Consider the following 26,462-nt stretch of genomic DNA (forward strand, 5'->3'; position numbering starts at 1 on the left):
AGGGAGACGCGGCAGCGGTCTTAGGCTGGAAGGGGAAGGATGCTTGCTGGGCCTGGTTGCAGAAGATGCAGTGTGTATTCTCTGCTTTCAGGGATGCTTCGCATGGTACAGCAGCCCCGAATGACTTCGGCCGGTTGCAATATGCCGTCTCCCCTCACCCAGGTGCCTCTCCCTTCCCAGGGGAACCCCACATGAGGACAAGAGTGTCATTCAGTCTCCCTTTGTCTCCTGTTGTAGGGGCCACCAGGCATTAGCAAAGTACAAGTCAAGAACACCCTCCGTGCGAATACATACTGCCCTCTACAACACAGGAATAAAGTGTTTAACTTTTCTAAGATCACAAGGCAACTATAAACAACTTTCTTCTGATGTATCCAAATAACTTGAGGTGCTAAGATCACAGCGTTGATCACACCCCTCCCCATGAAGACTTCTATTGATTCCCCCCACTACCTGTTTTTATTAGTCTCTTTGGGTGTTGAGGCTGGGTGGTTCTCGATAGAGCTGATTGTGTTTTGCATGCCTTCTTCCTGAGCCTTCTTCCCAACTGAACGCTAGAATCTGAGGGCGTTCAGAAAAGAACCCTGACGTATTGCCCTCAAAAGCCATGAACCTTCGTTTAAAGGGATAACCACTTTTTTAGCAACTTGACAATTCTTGTGTTAAGTTGTGCTTTGGCAAAATGTGGTGAGTCTGAGCTGGTATTCCTTGAGTGCTAATATCAAATCGCTACTGGACATGGCAATGAAAGAATTTCGTTTCCTCAGCTTGCCAAAGGGAAGAAGTTTGCTAGCCCTGAGCCCTAGATGTTTCTGTATGTTTAGTGGTTTGTTTTAAAGAGTAGAAAGACAGGGAGTTTTAATACAGAAATGTTGCACTTCACAATTTCACATCCTTGAAAGTAGAGGGAGAGAATGAATTATACCTCAGGAGCTAGCTAAAGGGAAACAAAGCGATAAAAGTCACTACTCATAAATTACAGCTGTAATGCACTATCATCTTCCTTGTTTAAAAAATTGGAAGAAAATATGTGGATATTTTTATATAGTAAATTGGAAGACTTTCTAATCCAACATCAAACCTAAAAGTCATTTAAGGAATTGGGAAATATTGTAATTCATTTTACTGTAAATTTTAAATTCAATAAATTAAAAACAGCTGTAATCAACATTAAAAAATAAATGACAAACTGGAAAATGACATTTTAGGATGGCTTAGACGATACAGCATAACTCTACAAAGAGCTTTTGCCAATGAATGACAATAAATCAGTATAAATATAAGCAAAGAAGATGAATAAGCTATTTTAAAAGGTGAGTAATCATATAAACTATGTCTTCCAGCAATGAATCACTTTACATAAAGTCACCTTTCCTCAGTTAAAATGGCAATCTTGGCTAGGCATGGTGACTGAGGCCTACAATCCTGGCACTTAGGAGACTGGACAAGAGGAATGCCAGGAGTTCCTAACCAACCTGAATTACAGGTTGAAACCCAGTCTGAGACAAAACCAAAACAATAATGTCAGTCTTTATACAAAAATGCACATTGTTGTTACAGGTGAGAAGAAGTATCTTTCGCATAAAGAATGATTATAAAAATATAACAACTTTTTTTAGGGAGAGCAGTTTAGTAGTGTGCTGCCTTTTAAACTCTTAAATTTTAGGAAGTAAATCTAACATTTGTGCCCTATACATGCTTTGAGCTTATATAATATACGTGCTTATGACATACTTGCTAACATTAAGAAAAGCTTCAGGGCTCTAAGTAACAAATCAGTATTATCTTACTAATCATTAATAACCTAAATAATTACTAACCAACTAACCATTAAGTAAATATCAGTTCAGATCATTAATTAAAACATAGGTCATCTCTTGAGACAGATGCTGTTTGGGTTTGGTGTGTGTGTGACTTTTTTTTGCATGCATGTGTTGTGGGCATGTTCATGTGTGTGAATGTAAGTGCACATTCATATAGAGGTCCAAAGTTAACATTAGCGGTCTTAATTGATCTCTGCTTATTTATTGTAGTATAGCCCCTTATTAAAGAGGAGCTTGCCAATTGCAAATAATCTAACTAGCCATCTCGCCCCAGTGCTGTGGGATAATCCTTCTATACTCTATGAATATGTTTTAGTCTCATTGGTTAATAAGAAAGCTGATTTGGCTTGTAACAAGGCAGAATAAAGCTAGGCAGGAAAGCCAAACTGAAAATACAAAGAGGAAGAAGGGCAGAGTCAAGAGACAGGAGCCAGTTGCTGAGGAAGCAAGATACTAGAAGATAGATAAAGCCACAAGCATATGGCAAAATATAGATTAATAAAAATGAATTAATTTAAATATAAAAACTAATTAGCAATGGGTCTGAGCTATCGGTCAAATATTCTGTAACTGATATAAGCTTCTTTGTGTTTATTTGGGACCAGGTGGTCTCGTTTGCAGCCCAGGAATATGCTGCCTCTACCTATTGAGTGCTTAGATTACAGTCCGCCTCCACACCCACCTGGCTTTTATTTGGGTGTCGGGTGGGCCATCTAAACTCCTGTCCTCATTCTTGCACCACAAGTGATTTATCCAATGAGTCACTCCCATGCCCCCTCCCCATACTGTTTTAAACAATAGGCATGCAATGTTAAATGAGCCAGACATACAGTTTAGAGAGACAAACAGCAGATGTGCATGTACATGCAAACACACAATGTCAAATAATAAAGCAAACACAAGGTAATGTCAAGTGATAACTTTGAAAAAACTGAGCAGTAATTTGGCCTTTATAGACTAGTTGCTCTAGAAGATAGTCCTCTCTGAAGAACTGGCCTTTGAATTCTGAAAGAAACAAAACAAAACAAAGGATAGTTGAAGGGAGTAGAGCCATGTCTCACAGGCAAGCTGGATGCATCCATAATTAATAAGAAGTTTCTGTGTCGTTATTATTAAAAATTTGTACTCTACCAACCTGGAAAATCTGACCCACAAAAATTAATCAAGGTGAAGTGGGAGCCAGAGCCCAGGGCCAGATGGATTCAGAATTCTGTCAGGACTTCAAAGAAGATAGAACAGCAAGCAGTATGTTTTTAGTTCATTGATTTCTGTTCTGATTTTTATTATCTCTTGTTGTCTTCTTGGTTTTGGTTTGGTTTGTTATTATGTCTCTAGATTCTTAAAGTTGAATTATTAAGTATTTTTGTGCTCTTTCTGATTTTTTTAATGTAAGCACTTAAGCCTCCAAATTTTTCTCCTAGGGCTGCTTCTAACATGTCCCAGAGGTTCTGTTGTGTTGTGCTTTCATTTCCATTGAGTTCCAATAACTTTTTAATTTCTTTCTTGATTTCTTGTTTGACCTAGTCAACATTTAACAATGAGTTATTTCCTCTTCCTGAGGGTTTGTACTCACTAGAGTTTGGTTTGCTATTGATCTTATGATCAAATAGGATACACTGTTATTTAAATTTTTCTGAAGTTATTTAAATTCTCTTTTAAGATTTGCTTTGTATCTTCAAATATGTTTATTTTAGAGAAACTTCAGTGGGCAATTGTGTAGAAGGTATTTCTTTGTTGTTTGAATGAAATATTCTGTAGATATCTATTAGTTCCATTTGATGTGTAATGTCATTTATGTCTGATGTTTCTCTATATTTTTGTACAGATGACCTGTCTATTGGAGCATGTGGAGGTATTGGAATCACTCACTATTAATGTGTTGATGTGAATCTTCATTTTTAATTTTAGTAGTATACATTTTGTTAAATTGTATCCACCAGAGTTTATATATAATCATAAATAATATATATAATCACATATTATATATATAATCATATAATATATATGATCATATAATCATATATATAATATATAATCATAAATAATACAATGTAATGTTATAAATAATACAATGTAAAGATATGTAATATTACATATAATACAATACAAATATATGTAATACAATTATATATACACAATTGTATTGTCTTCTTGGATAATTGTTTCCCTATTTAGAATGAAGTGTTCACTTTATCCCCTCTACTCAGTTTCATTTTGAAATCTGTTTTGTCAGTATTAAGATGGCAAGCCTGCTCGCTTTCTGCTCGATTCCCATCCCTTTCGTCTGAGTACCTTTTACCATCTTTTCACTTTTAGGTGGTGCCTATTCTTAAAGAGAAATCAACAGAAAGATGAGTTTTGTTTCCCAATCCATTCAACTAATCAGTGTCTTTAGACAAGGGGATTGAAACTATTAATATTAAACTTGTTATTGAAAAGTGCTTGTTTATTGTAATCATTTTATTTTTTAATGTTTTGTTGTTTATTTGTTTTGCTTTTCTGTTTTGTTTTGATAAAGGGTTTTTCTGTGTAGTCCTGGCTGTCCAAGAGCTCTCTATATAGATCAGACTGGCCTCAAACTCACAAAGATCTGTGTATTGCCATGTGGTTGTGACCTACATGTGTTCCATCCAGTGTCCAGCGTCTGTCTCCCATGTCGGCTATATGGCTTCTCCTTGATTTTGTCTATTCTCTCTACATCTCTGTTTGGATTTTGCACCTTCCCTATTCTGGGCTGGCACAGGACCAAAGCAGCTTCTTTAGTAGCCAATGTAATGAAGCATATTTACAGTATACAGAGGGGAATTCCATCCACATCAGGTGTTTTTAATTCGTGTAAGTATGGACTGCTTGTAGGCCTGTGTACCACTTGCATGTAGTACTCCCAGGGGCCAGAAGAAGATGTCAGATACCCTGGGACTGGAGCTACTGCCCATTGTGAGCCTCCATATGGGTGCTGGGGATTGAAGCTCAATTCTCTGGAAGAGCCGTCAGTACTCCCAACTGGCGAGCCATCCCTCCAGCCCTATACACTTCACGTTTGGATGGAATCAGAAGCAACGCTATATTGTGGAAAGGCCCATCAGGGATAACAGGAAATTTTAGTTTAGATGTTGTACTCTTCGATGAGTGCAGGCTGAGATTTGTATTTTCAGAAAGGTAAGTGAATCTGTGGTCAAAGAAGATTTGAAGGAAAAGCCTTACAGTGTTGAGGTCATTGCAGAGGTCTCTGAAAAGACAGTTCATCCTCTGCTTCCAAACTGTCTGGAATTGAAATGTCTGAATACATTTCATACTGATATTAAAAGACAAAATGATGTGAGGAGACAAGTGACCCAGAGGGACTATCAGTTCAGACTTGATTGAAATAATTGGTATGGAATAAAGCCATTCCAGCGGGCTGAGGCGATTTAAAGGGAGAAGTGTGTGTGTCACTTTTCCTTAGCATCTGGGTCACCAAGAGCATAGGAAGCAATTGACTGAAAATGTGTTTCTGATGTGGTGATCCACTTAAAGGAGTTCATGTATGGGGGGAATGAAGAATATTCGCACGTTAGGAGCTATGAGTCATAATCTCAACATACACTGTTAGCGATCAGAACTATGCATTATCTTAAAGGATGGTCTGAAAATGTAGGCAAAGACTTTCATATGTGTGGTTGGCAGTTCTTGTCAACTTGTCACAAGTTGCCAAACTAAAGTCACCTGGGAAGGGGGAAACTCAATGGAGGAATTACATTTGTCAGATTGGCCTATGGGCATATCTCTGGGGTATTTTCTTGCTTGTTGATAGATGTGGGAGGGCCCAGTTCAATGTGGATGGTCCTGGGCTATCTAAGAGAGTAGGCTGCCACAGTATGGAGAGCAAGGTGGTCAGCCATATTCCCCACCATCTTTGCTTCAGCTGCTCTCAAGAACTTCCCTTGATGAGGAGCTATAACCTATGAGATGAAGCAAACCCTCTCCACCCCCTACCTTACTTTTGTTCACTGTTTTCTCACAACAGAGAAGCAAAGTAATTTATGTATTTGGGCTTTGGGGTGAGTTGCTTTTAGCTTTTTAACTTTGAAACAGAGTCTCATTGTGTAGTCCCAGATGGATAAGGTCTCACTGTCTCAGTCTCCTGAGACCTGGAATTCCAGGCTTCTACCACTATGATATATATTTGTTTTTAAATAATATAAAATGCCTTTATTCTTGAATTTCATACGTGTAAACCACAAAATGTGATCTTATCTATACCCATATCCTCCATTTAATTTCCCCCAAATCACCCCAAACAGGCCTTCCCAAACTTCATGGCCCCCTTTTTGGTGTGTCTGCTTCTATACTCACCCAGCATTGCAGCCACATGTGTCCACATCCCAGGGGCTGGCGTATGACAGAGGCCCAGGCTGGGAGAATGATGACCACTGGCGCTGCACAGCAGAGATAGAGATAATAATGGCTTCTCCAGCTGCCTGGAGCAAACAGTCTGAAGAGTCGTTAAGCTGCTTCTGTGTGTGTTTCCTAATAAATAAAATACATGGTGCAGGAGTGATGCTTGGGCCACGTGTTGACATTCGCCTTTTGTTGGAACTCAATTGCTTTGTAACGTGGGCAAGGAACCTATTGTAGTGGAAATTACTAGAAAAAAAAACAGTTTGGTTGAGAACATGATTTCAGAATTAAGGATTTGCCTAGTGCTCTCTATCCAGGATTTAAAGTTCATATATGTGTCAATATCTGAGTAATCCAATGTTCTGTGACCTATAATGGTAGTGTGTTGTTTTATCTTTTATTTATGCAGATGGAAGGCTAAGTAACTGCCTCTGTAATTCTCTGTATTGGGTTAAGCAGTTGACAGGTTGGAGTTGGCTATTAATAAACAGAGTGCTGGGCTGGAGAGAGGGCTCAGAGGTTAAGAGCATTGCCTGTTTTTCCAAAGGTCCTGAGTTCAATTCACAGCAACCACATGGTGGCTCACAACCATCTGTAATGGGGTCTGGTGCCCTCTTCTGGCCTGCAGGTACATACACAGACAGAATACTGTATACATAATAAATAAATAAATAAATAAATAAATAAATAAATAAATAAATAAATAAATAGACAGACAGACAGACAGACATACAGACAGACAAACAGAGTGCTACAAAGACTGCCTGCAGGTTCACAGGTTAAGCCCAGCTTTTAAATACTGGTTTCCAGGATGTTTTAGCCACATCCATCCCATTTCCCCTGAATCTAGTGTCTGTGATTTTTGCTTTAGACATTCTATACATCACTGTTGAGTGTAAATTTTAATTTACCAAGATCGGTATAGTTTGATTTACTTTCTTTTTTCCTTTTTTTCAATTAAGATGGAATGCCTGGACATCCCAGGCAGTGTCTGAAGAGTGGTCTAATAAATGCCCATTTTGGAAGAATGCCAAAGAAATGATAGCTACAGGGAACATGAGTTATGCCCATTCTTGAGTGATTTCCTCACCATACTTCTCATGTAGCCATATAAAGTACACATTTTTCAGAAATCACATAAACAGAGTACAAACAAATGGTACAGTTCTAATTTGGACATCCACAGAGACATTAGAAATGGTTGACAAGTATCACCTGAAATGCTTACCACTTTGATTCTGTTAGCTCACTGTCTTCTGGTCTCTGAAATCCCTGGTGGCAGATACCCTTGCTATCTTATTGATGGCCTTTGCCTGTGTTGCCATTTCTTGTACTTGTGTACTGAAGACTCACTTTTTACCTAGCTGTGATGACACAAATGTGTTCTCTAGCACTGAGGAGCTTAAGCTAGGACAGCTGCAAGGTTTTGTGGAGCCTGAGAAAACCAGCAAATCCCTGTCTTAGAGCAACAATAGGATTCTTTGTTATTGTTTTTTCAAATTTTGATTTTAAAGAGTATCAGGGTAGGTCTGAGTTTATGTTGAAATTCGTTGAGTTTCTTTGTTAGCTATACTACTAATAAAAGGATATTACTAAAATTTAAAGTTTTCAGATATTTCTTCACCTATCCTCTCTGTTACTTTCTATTCTCCTCTGGTGATTCCCATTGTACAAAAATATTTTGTGTGTCTTGAATAGGTATATGCATATGAATGCAGGTGACTACAGAGGAATTGGACCCCCTGGAGTTGGGAGTTACAGAGAGTTATGAGCTGCCTAATGTGGGTGCTAAAAATCAAACTTGCTTTTTCTGGAAGAACAGTTTGTGCTCTGAAATGCTGAGCCATCTCTCCAGACCTGTTCATTATAAATGGCTTGGAGGGATGCAAGTCAGCTGTAAAAGTCACACAGCATATAGATATGGCTGTAAGGGACATGTTATTTCCTGAGATTGCTGAGAGACAAGATACATTTTGGGCATTGGAGAGATGAATTCATTGGTAAGAGCACTTGCTGCTTTTGTAGAGGACCCTAGTTTGGTTCCCAGCACCCATATCTGGTGACTCACCACTGCCTCTATCTTGAACTAAGGGGATAGGACTCTCCTCAGGACTCCAAGGGCACTTCCATACATGTGGTACACAGATACACACTGAGGCATGGACACAGACAAAAACAAAATAAGGAAATCTTTGGGAAAGCAGAATGTCATTGAAAAGAAAACTTTTAGATAAAAAGTTGTTTTGAAGCCAGGCGGTGGTGGCACACACCTTTAATCACAACACTTGATTAAAGAGTCAGGCTGAACGCTATGAGTTCAAGGCCAGCCTGGTCTATAGAGCTAGTGCCAAGACAGCCAGAGCTATGTAGACAGAGACTGCCTGTTTGCTCCTGGATTCCCAGATCCAAAACAATTACACAGAAACTATATTAATTGCAATACTGTTTGGTCAATAGCTTAAGTGTATTTCTAGCTAGCTCTTACATCTTAAATTAACCTCTTTCTATTATTTTATATTTTACCACGAGACTCATGGTTTACCAGTAAGGTTCCTGGGTGTTTGTCTCCTTTGGCAGCTACATGGTGTCTCACTGACTCTGCCTTCTTTCCTCCTCTATCTGCTTGGAATCCCCACCTTGCTCTATTCTGCCCTGTCAGAGGCCCAAAGCAACTTCTTTATTAACCAATGGCAGCAAAGCACATTCACAGCATCCAGAGGGGAATCCCACATCAGAGCTACACGGAGAAACACTGTCTCAAAAAAACAATTATACTCAGTGGTTAGACTGGAGTGGTAGCTAGACACTGCATAGCATGGAAGTGACAGCATCTCTCACCTTTGGCTTCTATGCTGACACAGGGATGGTGTTTACTGTGGACTTTGATGTTTGATTTGGGGATCCTGTGTGCGGAGATTAGGAGTAGCTTTCTGTGTTGGATTCTTCCAACAGAGAATGATCCCGTGGAGAAAAGCAGGAGTCCTGTCCATCTGCACTTCTCAGACCCTGCAGACAAAGTGGTAGGCGTGTGATGGGGTTGCCCCTTTACCATATGCACCGGGAGAGCCAGACTCCGACGTGTAGGGCCAGGGTGACTGGGCAAGTGGAAGTCTGCACTCTGCTGTAGGGAGGAGCTGGTGACCCTTTAACATTGTCCCTACTTGCTCCAGCATGGAGAGGGCAGGCTGCCTGACACATGTGCACGCTGCTGCTCTTTGTAGGGAATCATCACACCGCCATAACTGAGAGTAGCAGGGATTCTGGAGGCATGTGGCCATCATGACGCAAGGCCACCTCAAAACTTTTTTGTCTGATTAGGCAGGTTATTTAACTTTTTTGCAAAACCAAAGCTTTGTCACAGTGGCAGCAATGGCGGAGGTGGCAGCAGCAGCAGCAGCTACTGATGCTGCTGCTGCTGTGTAATTTTTACCTGAGTTGTTCAGGGTGGTACATGAGAGAGTTTTCGGGTATCTGGTGGTTTTATAGCCTGTGTCTATCATGTATCTATCGTGTTCGCATAGACAAGATGTTATAAATGTTTGTAACAGACACATGTGACTTGTGTGTGTATACTTGTAGCAGTGGTAGGTGAATATTCAGGCTAAGTAGAGTTTTTTTTTTCTCTCTGTGAAAGTTAGCTAGTAGCAGGTGTTATGAGTGTGTATTCAGGTCTGTGTAGCACTTAAGATGTGTGTGTTCATAAACTATAATGGGTGAATGTCTGGAAACATGTGCTATGGCTTGGGGTTTGTAGTGGAGACTTTTACATGATGTCATAGTTAGGGTTTATATTGTTGTGAAGAAATACCATGACTTCTAAAGGAAAACATGTAAATGGTGTAGCTTACATTTTCAGAGGTTCAGTCCATTATCACCATGGCAGGGAGCATGATAGTGTGCAGGCAGACATGGTGCTGGCTACATCCAGATATGCAGGCAACAAGAAGTGGACTATGACACTGGGAGCAAATAAGAGGCCCCAAAGCCCACCCCACAGTGACATACTTCCTGCAACAAAGCCACACCTACTCCAACAAAACCACACCTCTAATAGTGCTTGGTACTCTCTTTGGGGGCCATTTTCTTTCAAGTCACCACACATAGGGAGCAGGTAGATTGTGTACTATAGTCATATGGCAAGAACTGACTTTTGATGGCAGATGATGCTCATCTCTTCCCAGTTCTGTGTTCAGTAGCATCAAATTGGTAGGTTTACATTGGTCCTCATGGCATTATATGATGCAAAATCAAACCTCATCTTTCTTCCCTGTAGACTATCTTAATATTTACTGGGGTGTGTGTATGTATGGGTGTGTGTATTCATGCATGTGTATTTATACATGCATTCATGTGTGAAATATATGTGACCAGATGTTTTGTGGAGAAGATTCAGGAACAATGAGTTGTCTATATGAATTGTTAGTGGTTCATCAGGATATTGACCCTGGTCATTCTGAGCTTTTTAAGGTCAAAGAGTTCACTTCAGGGTTGAGTTAGGGCTCTTTATTCAGATAGATTGAGAGATGTCTGTATCATAGGCAGGTGCTCCTTCAAACTTTCTGTGGAGTGGGATGTGGGTGTCAAATTGCTTGTCATAGGCAGATGGCTTGTAGAGTACATAACTTATGTAGTGTGTTATCTGTATGATGGGAAGCAATCACAAAATTGTGTTCTTTGACAGGGATTTGAGTGAACTAAGTCCTCTTATATGTCGGTCCTCCCTGAGAATCACCTGAGTAGCCAAAGGTCTCCTGACTCCTCTGTGGCAGAGACACATTTCCTAGAGTACAGCCATTAAAAGGCTTCAGACCTGTGTTCCCCCACTGCCATCTGTCCTTCATGTTTGGAGAGGTGTCTGCAGTCATCTGTGTCTCTAGTTTTGAGCCGACATGTCTCCATGAAATCTGGGGCTTCAGACACTAGATACAACCTCCGAGAGTCCCTTGCCCTGAGAAAATGTTTTGCTTTGTGTTAGGGAGGTCATATTTTCATTGGTCATGCTTAAAAGAAATGGCCTCATCTCTGTTGGCTAAGAATTCCTCAAACTCTGGGTAGCTTGGCTCATCTTTGTGTTTTCCCAATCTGTATTCTGATTTTCTTTAATTTCTCTACTCCAGAGCATTGTTGGCTCTGGAAGGGTGTGCATCTCAGAGTTGCCTTCAGCTGACACCTCTTTCACTATGTCTCTCTCACTTCTCTCTGACCTTTCTCTTCTAATATAATGCCTGAATATTACCTCTCTCTCTGCTTCCTATGTCCACTCTCCTTCCCCTCCCCTGTCATTTGCTCTCTCTCCTCTCTCCTCCCTATTCATCCTTTCTTATATTTCTTTTCCCCTCTGCTCTCTCCTCTCACAGTCTTCATACTCTTGCCTCTCTATCCCCTTACTCACATCTCTCACCCCTCTCTTACTATCTCTACTCTCTCTCCTACTGTCTCCACTTTCTCTTCTGTCTCACTCTATCTCTTCTCTTTTCCCTCTATCCTTTCTGCCCCCTCTGCTCTCTCTGTTCTCTCTCTGGATTCCCTATCTCTCATTTCTTACCCATTTCTCTTCTCTCACCTCTCTACCCCTTCTTGTTTTCCTCTCTCTCTCTCTCTCTCTCTCTCTCTCTCTCTCTCTCTCTCTCTCTCTCTCTCTCTCCTCCATCAATCTTAACCCTGTCCTGTCTCTTTTCTCTCTTTCTCCTCCCTGTCTCCTCTTTCCTCTTTGCATATTTATGTAAATAACAGGAAGAGAGAAAGAAAAGAGAGAGAGAAGAGAGGAGAGAGGAGATGGAGAGGAATGAGTATGAGCAAAAAGAGGGAGAGAGGAAAGAAGAATGAAAATAGATCCATATCTATCACCATGCACAAAACTCAAGTCCAAATGGATTAAAGACCTCAATATCAATCTGAACACACTGAACCAGATAGAAGAGAAAGTGGGAAGTACTCTACAACACATGGGCACAGGAGACCACTTCCTACGTATAACCCACAGTAACACAATAAAAACAACATTGAATAAATGGTACCTCCTAAAACTGAGAAGCTTTTGTAAAACAAAGGACACTGTCATTAAGACACAAAGGCAACCTACTGACTGGGAGAAGATCTTCACCAACCCTACAACAGACAAAGGTCTGATTTCCAAAATATATAAAGAACTCAAGAAACTACACTTTAAAATGCTAATTAACCCAATTAAAAAATGGGGCACTGAACTGAACAGAGAATTCTCAACAGAAGGTGAACCCAAAGAAAAACATATAGTTATCCTCCTGGATATTGGAAGGAGACAAGATTGCCAGGCATAAAATGGAAACTGGGGGGTGGGGTGGAATGGAGTTAAGGGGAGATGGGAAGAAAAAACTGAGAAGGGGAGGATGGGGAGAGCTTGGGGGAATGGGACGGTTGGGATGGAGGAAGGGTGGATAAGGGAGCAGGGAAGTATATATCTTAATTAAGGGAGCCATTTGAGGGTTAGCAAGAGACTGGACTCTAGAGGGGTTCCCAGGTGTCCAAGGAGATGTCCTCAGCTAGTTCCTTGGGCAGCTGAGGAGAGGGAGCCTGAAATGGCCCTATCCTATAGCCACACTGATGAATATCTTGCATATAACCATAGAACCTTCATCTGGTGTTGGATGAAGCTAGAAACAGAGACCCACATTGGAGCACTGGACTGAGCACTGGACTGAGCTCCCATGGTCCAAATGAGGAGCAGAAGGAGGGAGAACATGAGCAAGGAAGTCAGGACCGCGAGGGGTGTGCCCACCCACTGAGACAGTGGGGCTGATCTACTGGGAGCTCACCAAGGCCAGCTGGACTGAGACTGATATAGCATGTGATCAAACCGGACTCTCTGAACATGGCGGACAAGAAGGACTGACGGAGAAGCCAAGGACAATGACACTCGGTTTCGATCCTACTGCATGTACTGGCTTTGTGGGAGCCTAGTCTGTTTGGATGCTCACTTTCCTAGACCTGGATGGAGGGGGGAGGACCTTGGACTTCCCACAGGCCAGGGAAACCTTGACTGCTCTTTGGACTGGTGAGGGAGGGGGAGGAGGAGGGGGGAGAGGAAGGAAAATGGGAGGGGTGGGAATTTTTAATTAAAAAATAAATAAAAAATTAAAAAAATAAAATAAAGAGATGGGGACAGTTGGAGGAAAGAGAGGAGATGGTGAGAAAGAAAGGAGAATGAGCAATGAAACATGGGAAAGAGTGGGGGACACTGTAAAGAGATAGAGAGGGTTGAGTGAAAGGAGAAACGGACAGGGAGACAGAAGGAGAAGGAAAAAAAGGAGAAAGAAGGGTGATGCAAATGAAAAGTAGGAAAAAGAGCGAGGGGAGAGAGAAGAGAGGAGGGGAGAAAGAACAGAGGATAGAGAGAGAGTGAAGAAAGAAGAGAGAACAGAAGGAATGAGGAGAGAAAGACAAGTATAGATGAGAGGTGAGAGAGAGAGAGAAAGAAATGGAGAGGGTGATGAGAGTAGAGAGAGGAGGGGAGGAAGAGATGGGAGAGAGGGACATAGGGAAAAGGAATGGAGCAGAGAGGAGAGAGAGGAATGCAGAGAGAGGAGAGAACATGGAGAAAGGAGAGAGAGGCAAAAAGTTGCAGAGTGATGACAGAACTTTGAGGAAGATCAGAGAGGGAAAATTGCTAGGAGAGTGAGAGAGAGGGGGGAAGAATGGAGACAGAGGAAGAGAGAGGGAAGAGAAGGGATAGAGAAATGGTTCAGAGGACCAAATGTGAGAGAGGAGAGAGAAAGGGGGAAATGAGTAGAGAGACAGATGAGAGAGAAGGAAGGGGAGAGCAAATGAGGGGAAACAGAGGGTGGGGATCAAGGGAGAGAAAGAAGAGAGAGAGGAGATAAAGCTGGAAGAGAAAGGAGAAAAGATGAAGGGGAAAGGAGAAGAGGAAATGAGGGGAGAAACATGAGAAAGCAGAGAGGGGGAGAGAAAAAAGAAACAGTGGGGAGAGGGGAAGGAGAAAAACAAAGTTTCAGTGCTCTGAGAAAAGGGGGTGAGAGGAAAGAGCAGAGACTGAACTTAGCAAGAGAAAGGAGACAGAAGGAAGAGAGGACGGAGAGTAAAGAGATGATAGAGAATGTGAGACAAGGAAGAGAAAGACAATGAGGGTGAAGTAACAGTAAGAGAATGGAGAGGCAGGGAGACATATTAAGATAGGAGAGAGAGCCGGGCGGCGGTGGCACACGCCTTTAATCCCAGCACTCGGGAGGCAGAGGCAGGCAGATTTCTGAGTTCGAGGCCAGGCTGGTCTACAAGAGCTAGTTCCAGGACAGGCTCTAGAAACTACAGGGAAACCCTGTCTCGAAAAACCAAAAAAAAGATAGGAGAGAGAAGACAGAAATGCAGAAGAGAGAGAAATGTGAGGACAGAGAGTAAGAAAAATGGTAAGGAGACAGATGCCAGAGGAGGAGAGGAGACAGGAAGAGAGAGAAGAGAGGGGAAAGAGGAAGAGGAGCGTGAGGAGATGCATAGAAAGAATGGGGCAGAGGGAAGAGACAGAAGGAGAAAGAGTAAGGAGAGAAAGATCTGAGAGTGAAAGAGCTTAAAGTTCAGAGAAGAGAGGAGAGATGGGGAGGAGGCAAATGGGGAGAGGAAGAAGGGAAATGAAAGAATGGAGAGAGAGCTCTGAGAGATGGAGAGAGACGTGTAATCAGAGACTCTGTTTTGATTTCCAAGATGCCCAAGCCCAAATAATCACACAGAAACTATATTAATTAAAACACTGTTTGGTCAATGGTTCAGGCATATTCCTAACCAGCTCTTACATCTTAAACTAGTCCATTTCTAGTAATGTGTGTATCACCATGAGGCTGTGGCATGCCAGTAAGGTTCTGTTGTCTTTCTCCTTCAGCAGCTACATGGCATCTGCCTGACTCCGCCTTCTTTCTCCCTGCATTCAGTTTAGTTTTTCTGCCTAGCTCTATTTTGCCCTGCCATAGGCCAAAGCAGCTTCTTTATTACCCAATGGCAAAAAAAAAAAACATATTCACAACATTCAGAGCGGAATCCCACATCAGAGAGGAGATACAGAGAAAAGGCTACGAGAGAAAGGAGAGGAACAAGATATACAGAGGGGAAGGACAAGAGAGATAAAGGGGAAGAGAGAGAGGAATGAGAAAGAAGAAGAGAGAGGAGAGTGCCTTCCAGTGCCATGAATACTAGTCCATAGGGGTGAAGGCCCTAGGAAGGCACCAGCTCTAATTCTCCATGTTCAGTGAATTTTGTAGGTGTTATCTTACAAAATAGGACATTATCGTTGGTCTATGAGGAACAACCACTCTCATCTCTCCCTCATCTGTCCCCTCTCACTCCTCTCTCTCTCTCTCTCTCTCTCTCTCTCTCTCTCTCTCTCTCTCTCTCTCTGTGTGTGTGTGTGTGTGTGTGTGTGTGTGTGTGTGTGTGTGTGTGTGTCTTTCTCTCTCCTTCTCTCTGCTTCTCCCAGGGTTGAGGGTTTAGAATGAATACCACCTGAGAGCAATGTTGTGAGAATTCATTCAGCCAATAGCTTTTGGGATACCAACCCTTAGGGCATGGTCTGAGATGCTACATATGGACTAATAAGCAAAGAGAAAAGCATGCTCGCTCTCTTGGGAGGTTGGAGCAGAAGCAAGCATGTGCTTGTTCACATCTCCCTGAGGCATAGCAACAGTACAGGGCAAATTCCACCCTGTCCAGTATTCTGTGAGTCTGTGTTTTCACTTTGTATCCCCATAATAAAGACAATTTGTAACTCTTGCAATACCCCTCCTTATCGCAATACTGTATTTCCTACCTCTCTCATTAGGACTAGGTTACTGTGCAACCCAGTACATTACTTACTGTAGGATATAAAGTTATCAAGATCACTTCCTTCCCTCTCACTCTCTCTCTTATTTCTCACTACCCTCTGTCTCTAGTCTCTCTTCTCAATCACTCTCTCTCTCCTTTTTCTCTACCCTCTATCCCTTATCTCTTCCTTCAGTCCTTTCTTGTCTCTGTCCTCTTTCTCGCTTGCTCTCCTCTTTCATAGTCTCATGGCTCTCTCTTCTTTCTCTGATCTCTATTTTTTAATTCTTTTTCTTCTCTTCCACTCTTCTCTGTCTGGTCTCTCTGCTCTTGCTCTTATCACTTCTCTCTATCCCTTCACTCTTCTTTCTCTCCTCTCTCTCTCTCTCTCTCTCTCTCTCTCTCTCTCTCTCTCTCTCTCTCCCCCTCCGTCCCTCTCTCCCCCCTCTCCCCTCTGTCTAGTCATTCTCTCTCCTCTCCACCCCTCTCCCTCCCTTTGCCATTTGAGGGTTCAGAATATGTGTCTCACCTAAGATCAGTCCTGCCTTTCCTACTCCTAATGGAGACCTGGTGTTTTTACTCTTACAATGTGTCTAAAATGATAGGTGAGCCTATCTCCTCTCTGTGTCTGTGTGTCTGCTTCTATCTATCTATCAATCATCTATCTATCTATCTATCTATCTATCTATCTATCTATCCATCCATCTATCCATCCATCCATCCATTTATCTATGTATCATCATCATCTCTCCTATCTCTCCTTACCCTATGCTATGTCATCTCTCTCTACTGTCTCTCATTCCTGCTCTATCCTTTCTATCTCTCATCTATTTCTCATCTCTTGCTGTCTCTTCTTCTCTCCTCCCTGTCTCTTACTCTCTGTCCTCCTATATCTCCTCTCCCACCTCTCTTCTCTCTCCTCACTATCCTCTATGTCTCTCTCTCCTCCCTCTCCTTTGCTTGTATCTCTTCTTCCCTCTTTCCTCTCTCTGTTTACTCTCTATCCTCGCTCTCCTCTTTCTGTGTGTCCTCTCTGTCCTTCTTATCTCCTCCCTTCTCTCTCATTCCCCCCTCTTACCTCACTCTGTTCTCCCTCTATGCTCTCCCTTTCTCTCTCCTTTCTTTTTATTGGTTCTCTCTACTCTGTCTTCTCATTCCCCTTATTTCTCCTCTCCTCTCTTTCCTCTCCCCCCTCTCTTTCGCTCCAATCTCACTCTCCTCTCTCTGCCCTCTCTAACTCTATCCTCACATTTCTCCTTATTTTCTCTTTATTCCTCCCTTCTCTCTCTCCCCTTTCTCTTTTCTAACTCCTCTCTCCCTCATCTCCCCATCTCTCCTCCCTGAATTTTTTCTGTTTCTCCTTCTCTTCTCTCTCCTCTTTCCTCTCTTTTCTTTCTCTCTCCTCTCATCTCTATTGTCACTCTGCCTTCTCTTTCTTGTCTCCTCCCTCCTCCTCCTCCTCCTCCCTCCTCCTCCATCTCTCTCCCCCTCTGCTCTCCCTTTTCTCTATCCTCTCTTCGCTTTCTCTCCCATTTTTCCTCTTTTCTCTGTCTCTTCTCTTTTTCCCTCTTTGTCTCTCTCTCCCCCTTCCTGTCTCCTTTCTCTCTCACCTTTCTCCCCCCTCTTACTGTCTTCCACCCTCCTCTCCTTTATGTCTTTCTCTGTAGGAGGCACAGAGGTCTTTGTGTTCACAGATAAACACTAAGGGAACCTGGAATGTTAAACACAGGAGTTGTTCCTTCCAAGGAAGGAATGCATAACCAGTTATACCGCCAGAAGGCAGGGAGTATACACGGTTATTTGTGCTATCTGTGAGGCTGTAGACCACACTGGATCCTTCCCCAGACCTTATAAATCTTTTTTTTTTCTTAGTTAATCAACAGAATCAACCCATGAACTTTACAAAGAGTTTTGAGGCAGTCACATCTGATCTGTTCAGCTTCATAAATGTGCCATGTCCCAGTACTCTCATGTAATGGCACATGCATGCCTGTTCAGACACATGGCATATCCCATTGCTATCCCATGGCAGTATGGACACACATGTCCACATGTGTGCCATGTCCCAGTCCTCTTAGGTGGTCATGTGGGCATGTCTGTTCACACATGTCTATCACCATCACATGGTTGTACAGGCACCCATGTTCTCATGTGGTTCATAGTTCTCATGTGGTTCAGCATGTGTGTTCACAAACCAGCTGTGTCTCAGCAACATTATGTGTGGCATGTGCAAGCCTGTTTACATGTGTGTCATGTCTCACTACATTCAGTGTTGACTTGTGCACATCTGTTTATGTACATAAACATGTACATATGTTACATATGTTAGCATGCTGGTTCATACACGTGACAGCATGGTTCCATGATGGTGTGTGCTTGCCTGTCCCCATGTCATATGACATTGCCCTCCTCTAATGGTGTGGGCAAACCTGTTCACATATGTGCCACGTCCCAGAACTGTAATATGGTGGCCGAGACACGCATGTTCACAAGTGAGCAAATATCAGCATCATTACATGGTGGCATGTGAATACTTGTTTACACATATGCATGATCCCAGCACCATTAGTGGTAGTGTGGGCAAGACCATATGCCCATATACCATGTCTCTGCACCATCAAGTGTCAGCTTGGGCATGTCTGTTCCCTCACATGCCGGTTCACAGTATCATTGCATTTTATCGTGGATTCATCCGTTTACATGCATTCCTTGTGCCAGTGCTATCATGTAACAGCAAATGTGCATCCCTGTTTACACATGAGCAGTGTCCCATGTGGTAGCATGGGCATGTGTGTTCTCATGTGGACTATGACCCAGCACCATATAGTGGCTTGGTCATGTATGTTCACATACAAACCATGTCCCAGTACAGTTATGTAGTGGCACAGGCACATATGCTTACATACATACCATGTATAGGCATATGTGATCACACACATAGCATGTCCCTGCTCTACCATGTGCTAGCATGGATAAAACTGTCATACACAGTGCCATGATATAGTAATGTGGACATGCCTGTTCACATGTGTGCTGGGTCCCAGAACCATCATAATGCATAATGAGCTAACCTATTCACAAGTACGCCATGTTCCAGCACTGTCAAGTGGCAGTGAGGGCACACCTGTTCACATGCATTCTGTATCTCAGTCATGTGGTGGTGTGGGTACATCTGTTACACACAAGTAGTGTACCAGCTCCATAACATGATGACTCAGGTACACATCTTCACATGTATGGTGTGTCCCTGCTCCAACACGGGGATGGCATGGGCATACCTATATACATGTGTGCTATGTCCCAGCACTGTCATGTGGCGGTGTGGGCAGACCTGTTACACACATGTGTCATGTCCCAGCGCTGTCACATGGTGGTGTCAGCATGCCTGCTCATATACATGTTGCTTCTCTTAGGAGCCAGAGAGTTAAAGGAGGATGTGAGAAAGGAAAATAGTATCAAGAGGGGTACTTGAGACTCCGGCAGGCAGGAGCGACTCTTTTCTTCCCAAGCAGCTGGCTCATTGTCATGCATGTCAGAAATAATCGATAATGATAATTTCCATTTATTTTCTAACAAAGCATAAAACTCTAGTTCTAAATGACCTTCTGGGAAGAGGAGTTCGTAATCTCTTAACAGACAAAAAAATTTATAGCACCATGTCTGGCAAAGGCATAAACTCTATAAACTTCCACCATAAACAAAACAGCACCCCACCCCTCTCTTTGTAATCCGGAAGACCTAATCCAAAGTGGAGCTGCCTTCTCCAATTGTGTGTACTGAGCCGGATTCAGCAGGGTGCTCGGCTCCTGTGGGGCTCAGTCCCTTCAGTGATCCCAGAATGCCAAGACCTACGTGCAGGAGGAGAGGAGGGCAGAAGGTGGGTACCGCGGGCTCCTGGGGCAGCCACTGTTAACCTCCTTTACTACTTGCGCATCGCACCGCCTCCACCTCCGGGGTAAAAATGCAACCGAGTGCTTTCCAGCTGAGACGAAAGCACGGAATCCTTTATCTTCTCAGTCCCAAAAAAGAAATGGCATAAACAGTCTTCACATTTGGCTGCGAAGGAATGGGAAGCCCGCCTCGGGTCTCCCAAGCCCCGCCTTCCTAGGACAAGAGACTACATTTCCCAGGGGCTTCTGTGGGTCTGAGAGGCGGGACCGACGGCCTTCCTGCTCTCTCCAGGCGAGGAGTGGCTGTCTGGGAGAGGGGCGGGGTTTGTCGCAGCCAGTGAGAGAAAGTCTCGTTACGGCGGCGGAAGCAGCGGCGCTGGAGTGAGGGGTGGGGGACAGAGTGCAATCGGCCCGGTGGTGGCTGCGGGTCCGGAGCCCGAGGACATTAGCCCCACAGGCGGAGAGCGCACAGGAGCTAGCTAAAGGCGGCGTGGCCGCGCCCAGGTAATGGCGGAACGAGAGCCGGGAGGGAGGGGAGGAGTCGAGGGGGCGGGACTGCATGGCCAGTCCCGGTGCTCGTCCCTGGGGAAGGACAGAGTCGCACAGCTCTTGCAGTCCTGATTCCAGCTCTTTAGCGAGCTGAGCAGAGCGGTTGAGTCGGCGACAGGGCCTGGGTGCTCGGTGCTCGGAAGAGCGAGAAACACCGAGGGGTGGGTGGGCAGCCCCGGGCGTGGGGGCGTGGCGGACGCGGGCCTCCGCAGGGCAGTCAGCGGGAGGGAGGACGGCCTAGGGAGTTTGGCTGCTGGAGCAGTTTAAAGTGACTCTCCACATCCGGGCCCTGCGCCCGCCGCTTTCAGACCCCTGCCGGGGCGGAGCCTCCCGAATCCCCGCCCTTCTCGCCGGGGATCGCCTCTCTTTCCCGTCTATTGGCCCAGCCGCGGAGTTTAGGCTGCTCCCCGCCCCCAGCGAGGCTGGCGTCTTATTGGCTGGCGGCCGGCGGGAGGGTGGGGCGGGCCCGGAACGCGCAGGCAGCTGCGGATTGGTGCTGGGTCCAGTGATGCTCCTCGCGTCTGGCCAATGGGCGGGCGGGGGAGGCAGGGGTAGGTTGGGTGGTAAGAGGACTGGGAGCGGAGCGGCTGGCCCTGGGGGTGAGTCTGGCGGGCGGGCTGAACCAAGGCGGGCCGGGGACGCGTTCCGAATCGCGTTCTCTCTGTGCCTGCGGAGCCTCTCGAGCCCTCCGTGGCGGCCACAGATAAAAAGGCACTTTGCTTATCTTGCGGAGAGGGCCCCGTAGGACGTTTTCCCGGGGAGACAGAGCCTCGACACCCGGAGTGTCTGGAAACGTGTGTCCTAGGATCCCGGAGGAGGAATGGGGTTAACTGGGGTAGACGGGAGATCGGCGAAGCCTGACTCTGAAGGAAAAAGTGGAAGACGATTTTAGAGACTGTGGAAAAGGTCGAATCCTACCCCTGTCTCGGGTTGGGGGGGGGGGGGAATTGTCCGTGATGAGGAAGAAAGGAAATCCTTAAATGGAGGCCTTTACGGAAAAGCGTTTGAGGATTCCGCAAGCATCGGGTCTTAATGTAAGATTTCCGATCCTTTCTTGGGGCTGGGCATTATGACATACTAATTACGGTTCTGTTTATCTTGGTGTGAGGCTTGAGTCTTTAAAAGAATCAAAGTATTTTCCATAAAATTTTACATAGATAACCTGTTTATGATAATAACTAACATTTGGCGGCTTTTTAATATTCAGTATCATTTTAAAAAAATATGGCTATCCAAGAGTATTTTTGGAAGGTTATAGTATCCTCCAACACTTGTATAAAGGCTGTCATTAATTTAGCCGTAATACATTGAAGTCCTCAATTAGATGTCTGCACCGTTGATCGTAACTCACTGTTTTAGATAAATGAAGCTGTATTTGTGTTTCTGAGAGATGTTGTGATTACCAAAGATGCTTTGATCTCTCAGTATTGGTTCTAATTTCAGAATCTGGTAATAATGGAATGAATGGCTTGTTTTGCAGGTGGAAATGAGTTCCCAGCAGTTTCCTCGGTTGGGAACCCCTTCCCCTGGGCTCAGCCAGGCACCTTCACAGATCGCAAACAGTGGTTCCACAGGCTTGATAAACCAAGTTGCCACAGGTGAGATGTGTTTCATTTCATTCATATTGCTTACTGTTTAAGAATGTTACTAACTTCAGATTAGCAAGTCCCATCTCATAATCACTAGCCTACCAACTTCGAGGAAAGGATACGCTGTTTTAAAATAAGGCATATTCCCTCTTTTTAAAAAATCGCTTATATATTCTCGGGTAAGTGTAACTTCAGTCAATCATGCTTATAAAACTCATTTTTTAAATGTGTTAGTGTGTTAGCATTTAATTAACTCTTGGCATAGATATGGTGATAGCTGCACGAGAGAACACCACAGTGAGAGGGACAGAAGTTTTACTTCTTAGGACCTTACGATCTAGGAAAAGAAAAGTAAATAGCATGTGTCTGTGTCTGTCTTCTGCATGTGTGTTTGGAGGCCAGAGGCCAACCTCATGTGTGCTTCTCCAGGAGCTGTCCACTTTGTTTTTGGATGCAGGGTCCCTCGCGGAGTCTGGGACTCTGAGTAGGCTTGGCTGACAAGTACTTTATTGACTGAACTGTTTCCCCAGCCCTGGAAAAGATGGTTGAAAAGTAGTTTTCACATGTTTGCATCTTGGTTTTTCTTTGTAATATGTCCTTTGAGTGCTGTAGGTTGGTTGGTTCTCATTGGGGAGTGATATTGCCTATAACAATGTTTGGCCATAACATTTGTGGTTGTCACAACTAGGAGATACTAAATATCCTAAAATGCACCAGACAAACCTCTTCCGCCGTCTAATAATTATCAAGGCCAGTGAACAATCTTCAATTTTTTTTCACTCTATAATAAGTAAACATTGCAAGCTGGAATAGAGTCCTTTTCCTGGTCTGTTTCATCACATCCAGTATTTTTTATGGCAAATGCTCCTGTTGTTTAGTCGCCTCTCAAGCTGAAGGCTGAGGCATCTTTAGTTGTAATTGACTGTGTTCTCTCTCTGCTCTTTCCTCCTTCTCTCCAACCCTAGCATTGGCTCATAATGTAGTAGACTGGCCTCAAACTCTTGATTCTCCTACCTTAAGAGAGTTCTAGGATCACAAGTTTGTGCCACCAAGCCTGGCTGATATTACCTACCAGTGAACTGTGTCCTTACTATTTTGGGCTCATTTCTATTGCTTTGACTACTTCCTGCTAACTTAGTTTTTAACTACAGATTTGTTTTGGTTTCCGTAATCTGCTCTGTGCCTGCCATTAGACAGTATATGCTCATCTTTGTACATACAGTGTTTCTCCAGTTTCCGTGGCCCAGGTCTGGCTCCCATTTCTCTGATGGCACTGCTTTTCTTCTTTTCCAGGTCTAGTTGTTTGGCTAATTGTTCTCATCTTAAATGCCCTTGGTTTTGTTTTTTGGTTTTTTTTTTTTTTGTTGTTGTTGTTTTTGTTTTTTTGTTTTTCGAGACAGAGTTTCTCTGTAGCTTTGAAGTCTGTTCTAGAACTAGCTCTTGTAGACCAGGCTGGCCTCGAACTCACAGAGACACCTGCCTCTGTCTCCCATGTGCTGGGATTAAAGGTGTGCTCCACCACCTCCTGGCTAAAATGCCATTTTCTGAATGTCTTTGCTGACTTTCTTTTCTACTACATTTCAGATCCTATGTGTCTCATAAACCTTTGTAGGCACATACTTACTGTAATGGATATAGTACAGGGTTGTAATTAACTTCTCTTAGAGCCTCTAAAGTTCTTTGTTTCTTGTTAGACTAGTGATGCACATCTGTGACCCAAGCACTTGAGCAGTTGAAGAAAGCTAATTCGTGTAAGCAATGTAGCTGGTTTGGCTAGAAAGCAAGTACAAGACCATGGACACTGTGAGACCCTTGCCTACCCCAAAAGAGTTCTGGCCGCATTTTGTCCTTAGCATAAGTTCTCAACAGTGTATGAAGAGCTGAAGCTAAGAACATTGGTTTTTGAAGGGAAAGAAATGAGAGCTAGCTGTACCTATGGGGGGAGGGGGGAAAGCAGATTATCTTTGGAGCTTGGCAGTGTGCTGCTTGATGCTAAGACTTCCTTCTAGATGTTTCCATAGTTCACCCTCACACTCTGATGCCTCCTGCACGTTTCAAGACCAGCTTAAAACTTAATAGTTTTTTGCTATTTTCCTGAACAGTTTGTTTGTAACTTTCTCTTTTCATTCTCCAAATCATGTTTTTTGTTTTCTTTTTGTTTTCCATTTCCTTTTATTTTCTTAAGTAAATCAAATTCATTTTCAAAAAAAAAATGTTGTCTGGGATTAACGAGTCCAACATGATATAATAGCTTCATGGTTATTCAGGTTCCTTCTTTTTAAGCAGCTGTCAATGCAGCTCTCTTGACAGAGGGCTTGCCTAGCCGACTGAACGACTGAAGCTCTGGGCTCTGTCCCTAACACCACATAAATGGGATATGGTGGTACAAGTTTATAATCCCAACTTTTAGAAGGCAGAGGAAAGGGGCTCAGGAGTTAAAGACCAACCCTGGCTACATAGTGTATCCGAGGCTGTCCTGTATTACATGAGGTCCTAGTCATAATAAAAGAGGAGGATGGAGGAAGACAGGAAGTTTTCACCTCCGTAGATATTTCTCTGTTTCAGGAGAGATGATCTGGGGTCCATCCTGAGCATGCCAGGAATTAAAGTGTATGTTCAAAATTAGGAAGTAGAGATAGTTAGTGCTCCCAGATTCTGTTTTGTTGAAAATGAGTGGACTCGTGGTTGGGATATAACTCGGTGGCACGGTACTTATCTTGAATGTTTAAGATCTCTGGTATTCATCCTCAGCAACTCCAGCCCTCCCGAATAAATAAAGAATAAATGTGTAGAGGAAACACATAAATGAATTCCCAAATAGTGTAATGGGTAATAATTAATACATTCCAGTTAAATATTGTTGTTAAAAATCGTCTACATGAACCAAAATAGGCTTTGGGAAAGTTTAGGAAACTGTCCATTTTCATAATTTTTTTTCCTGGTTTGGATGACCAGGAAAGTAAACAGTAGCTGGGCAGTGGTGGTACACACCTTTAATCCCATCTCTTTGGTTGCAGAGGCACGCGGATCTCTGTGAGTTCAAGGCTACCCTGGTCTACAGAGCAAGTTCCAGGACTTGCTCCTTAGCTACAGAGAAACCCTGTTTCAGAAAGAAAAAAAAAAGAGTCAGACATAAAAGACAGAAATAAAACTGCCTTTATTCATAATATGGTCATATACACAGAAAATGTTATTTTGTTAAAAAGCTGTCAGAATAAGTGGCATTAGTAAAATAATAGGCTACAAAATCATTGTGCAAAAATTCATTATGTCTGAATACTGACAATACACAGTTTTTTCATGGGTCTATAGTTTATGTATGTTTGTGTGGGTTTGTATATGTGTGCCAAAAATCATGTCACGTCTTCCTTAGTCACTCTCTATCTTTAATGTTTGAGACATGGTCTTTTACTGACTCTGGAAGTCATGGATTTAGCTAGATTGGCCAGCCACTGGCCTTCAGGGATCTGCCTTGCAGCCCCCGTCCCCACCAAGGACTGGGGTTACAGGTACGTGCCACCATGTTCATCTTTTCTGTGGGCACTGGGCATCCAAACTCGGGTCCTGTGCTTGTGTAGCAAGCACTTACTGACTGACCCATCTTCCCCGCTTAGACACAGTGGGTGGTGTTGTTGTTTAATGTTGATTTGCAATAGCTACAAAAAGTGATAGAAGAAAGATTGAAGAAAATCCTTGTAAGGCTGGGTTAGGTGTCACACTCCTTTGATCCCAGTACTCAGGAGGTCAAAACAGACTGAGCTTGAGGTCACCCTCATCTATATAGGATGTTCCAGGCCAGCCATGACTACATAGTGAGACCCTGTCTCAACATAATATATTTATGTCAAACACATTGAGACATTGACACAAATGAGATATTGCTGAGAGATCTTAGAGAACTAGATAAATGGGCTGAAGAGATGGCTCAGAGGTTAAGAGCACTGGCTGCTCTTCCAGAGGTCATGAGTTCAATTCCCAGCAACCACATGGTGGCTCACAACCATCTGTACTGAGATCTGGCGCCCTCCTCTGGCATGCGGGCATACATCGAGGCAGAATGTTGTATACATAATAAATAAATAAATCTTTTAAAAAAGAACTAGATAAATAAAAAAATCTATGGTCACAAATTGAAGTACTTAATATTTTCAATACCATCGTTTCTTCCCTAAGTGATAATACATATGCAACAAAATAATCATAATGCCCTTGTGTACTTTTTTTATATAATCTTGATAGCCTGATTCTAAAATTTATGGGGAAATCCAAAGGGTTTACGGATTTTTTTTCAGTGTTTCTAGACAGGGTTTCTCTGTAGCTTTGGAGCTTGTCCTGGGACTAGCTCTTGTAGACCAGGCTAACCTCGAACTCAAAGAGATCTGCCTGCCTCTGCCTCCTGAGTGCTGGGATTAAAGGCGTGTGCCACCACTATCTGGTTTGGGTTTAAGGAT

The 26,462-nt window shown here is 43.3% G+C and overlaps 1 protein-coding gene across 5 annotated transcripts in view; it reads left to right on the forward strand.

Moving 5' to 3' along the window:
* The first annotated feature begins 9,114 nt into the window (after window positions 1-9,114).
* Window positions 9,115-26,462, forward strand: part of Sap130 (Sin3A associated protein 130) — a 79,851-nt gene continuing 62,503 nt past the window's right edge. For 2 of the 5 annotated variants that reach the window (XM_038330931.2, XM_038330935.2), the window contains exons 1-2: window positions 21,330-21,456; window positions 21,903-22,020. In XM_038330931.2, the coding sequence (XP_038186859.1) occupies window positions 21,403-21,456; window positions 21,903-22,020 (172 nt within the window). In that variant the 5' untranslated portion in view covers window positions 21,330-21,402. The other 3 variants (XM_038330933.2, XM_038330932.2, XM_038330934.2) reach the window with 3 other exon arrangements.

Source organism: Arvicola amphibius, chromosome 5 (genome assembly GCF_903992535.2).
Source record: "Arvicola amphibius chromosome 5, mArvAmp1.2, whole genome shotgun sequence".
Taxonomy (NCBI): domain Eukaryota; kingdom Metazoa; phylum Chordata; class Mammalia; order Rodentia; family Cricetidae; genus Arvicola; species Arvicola amphibius.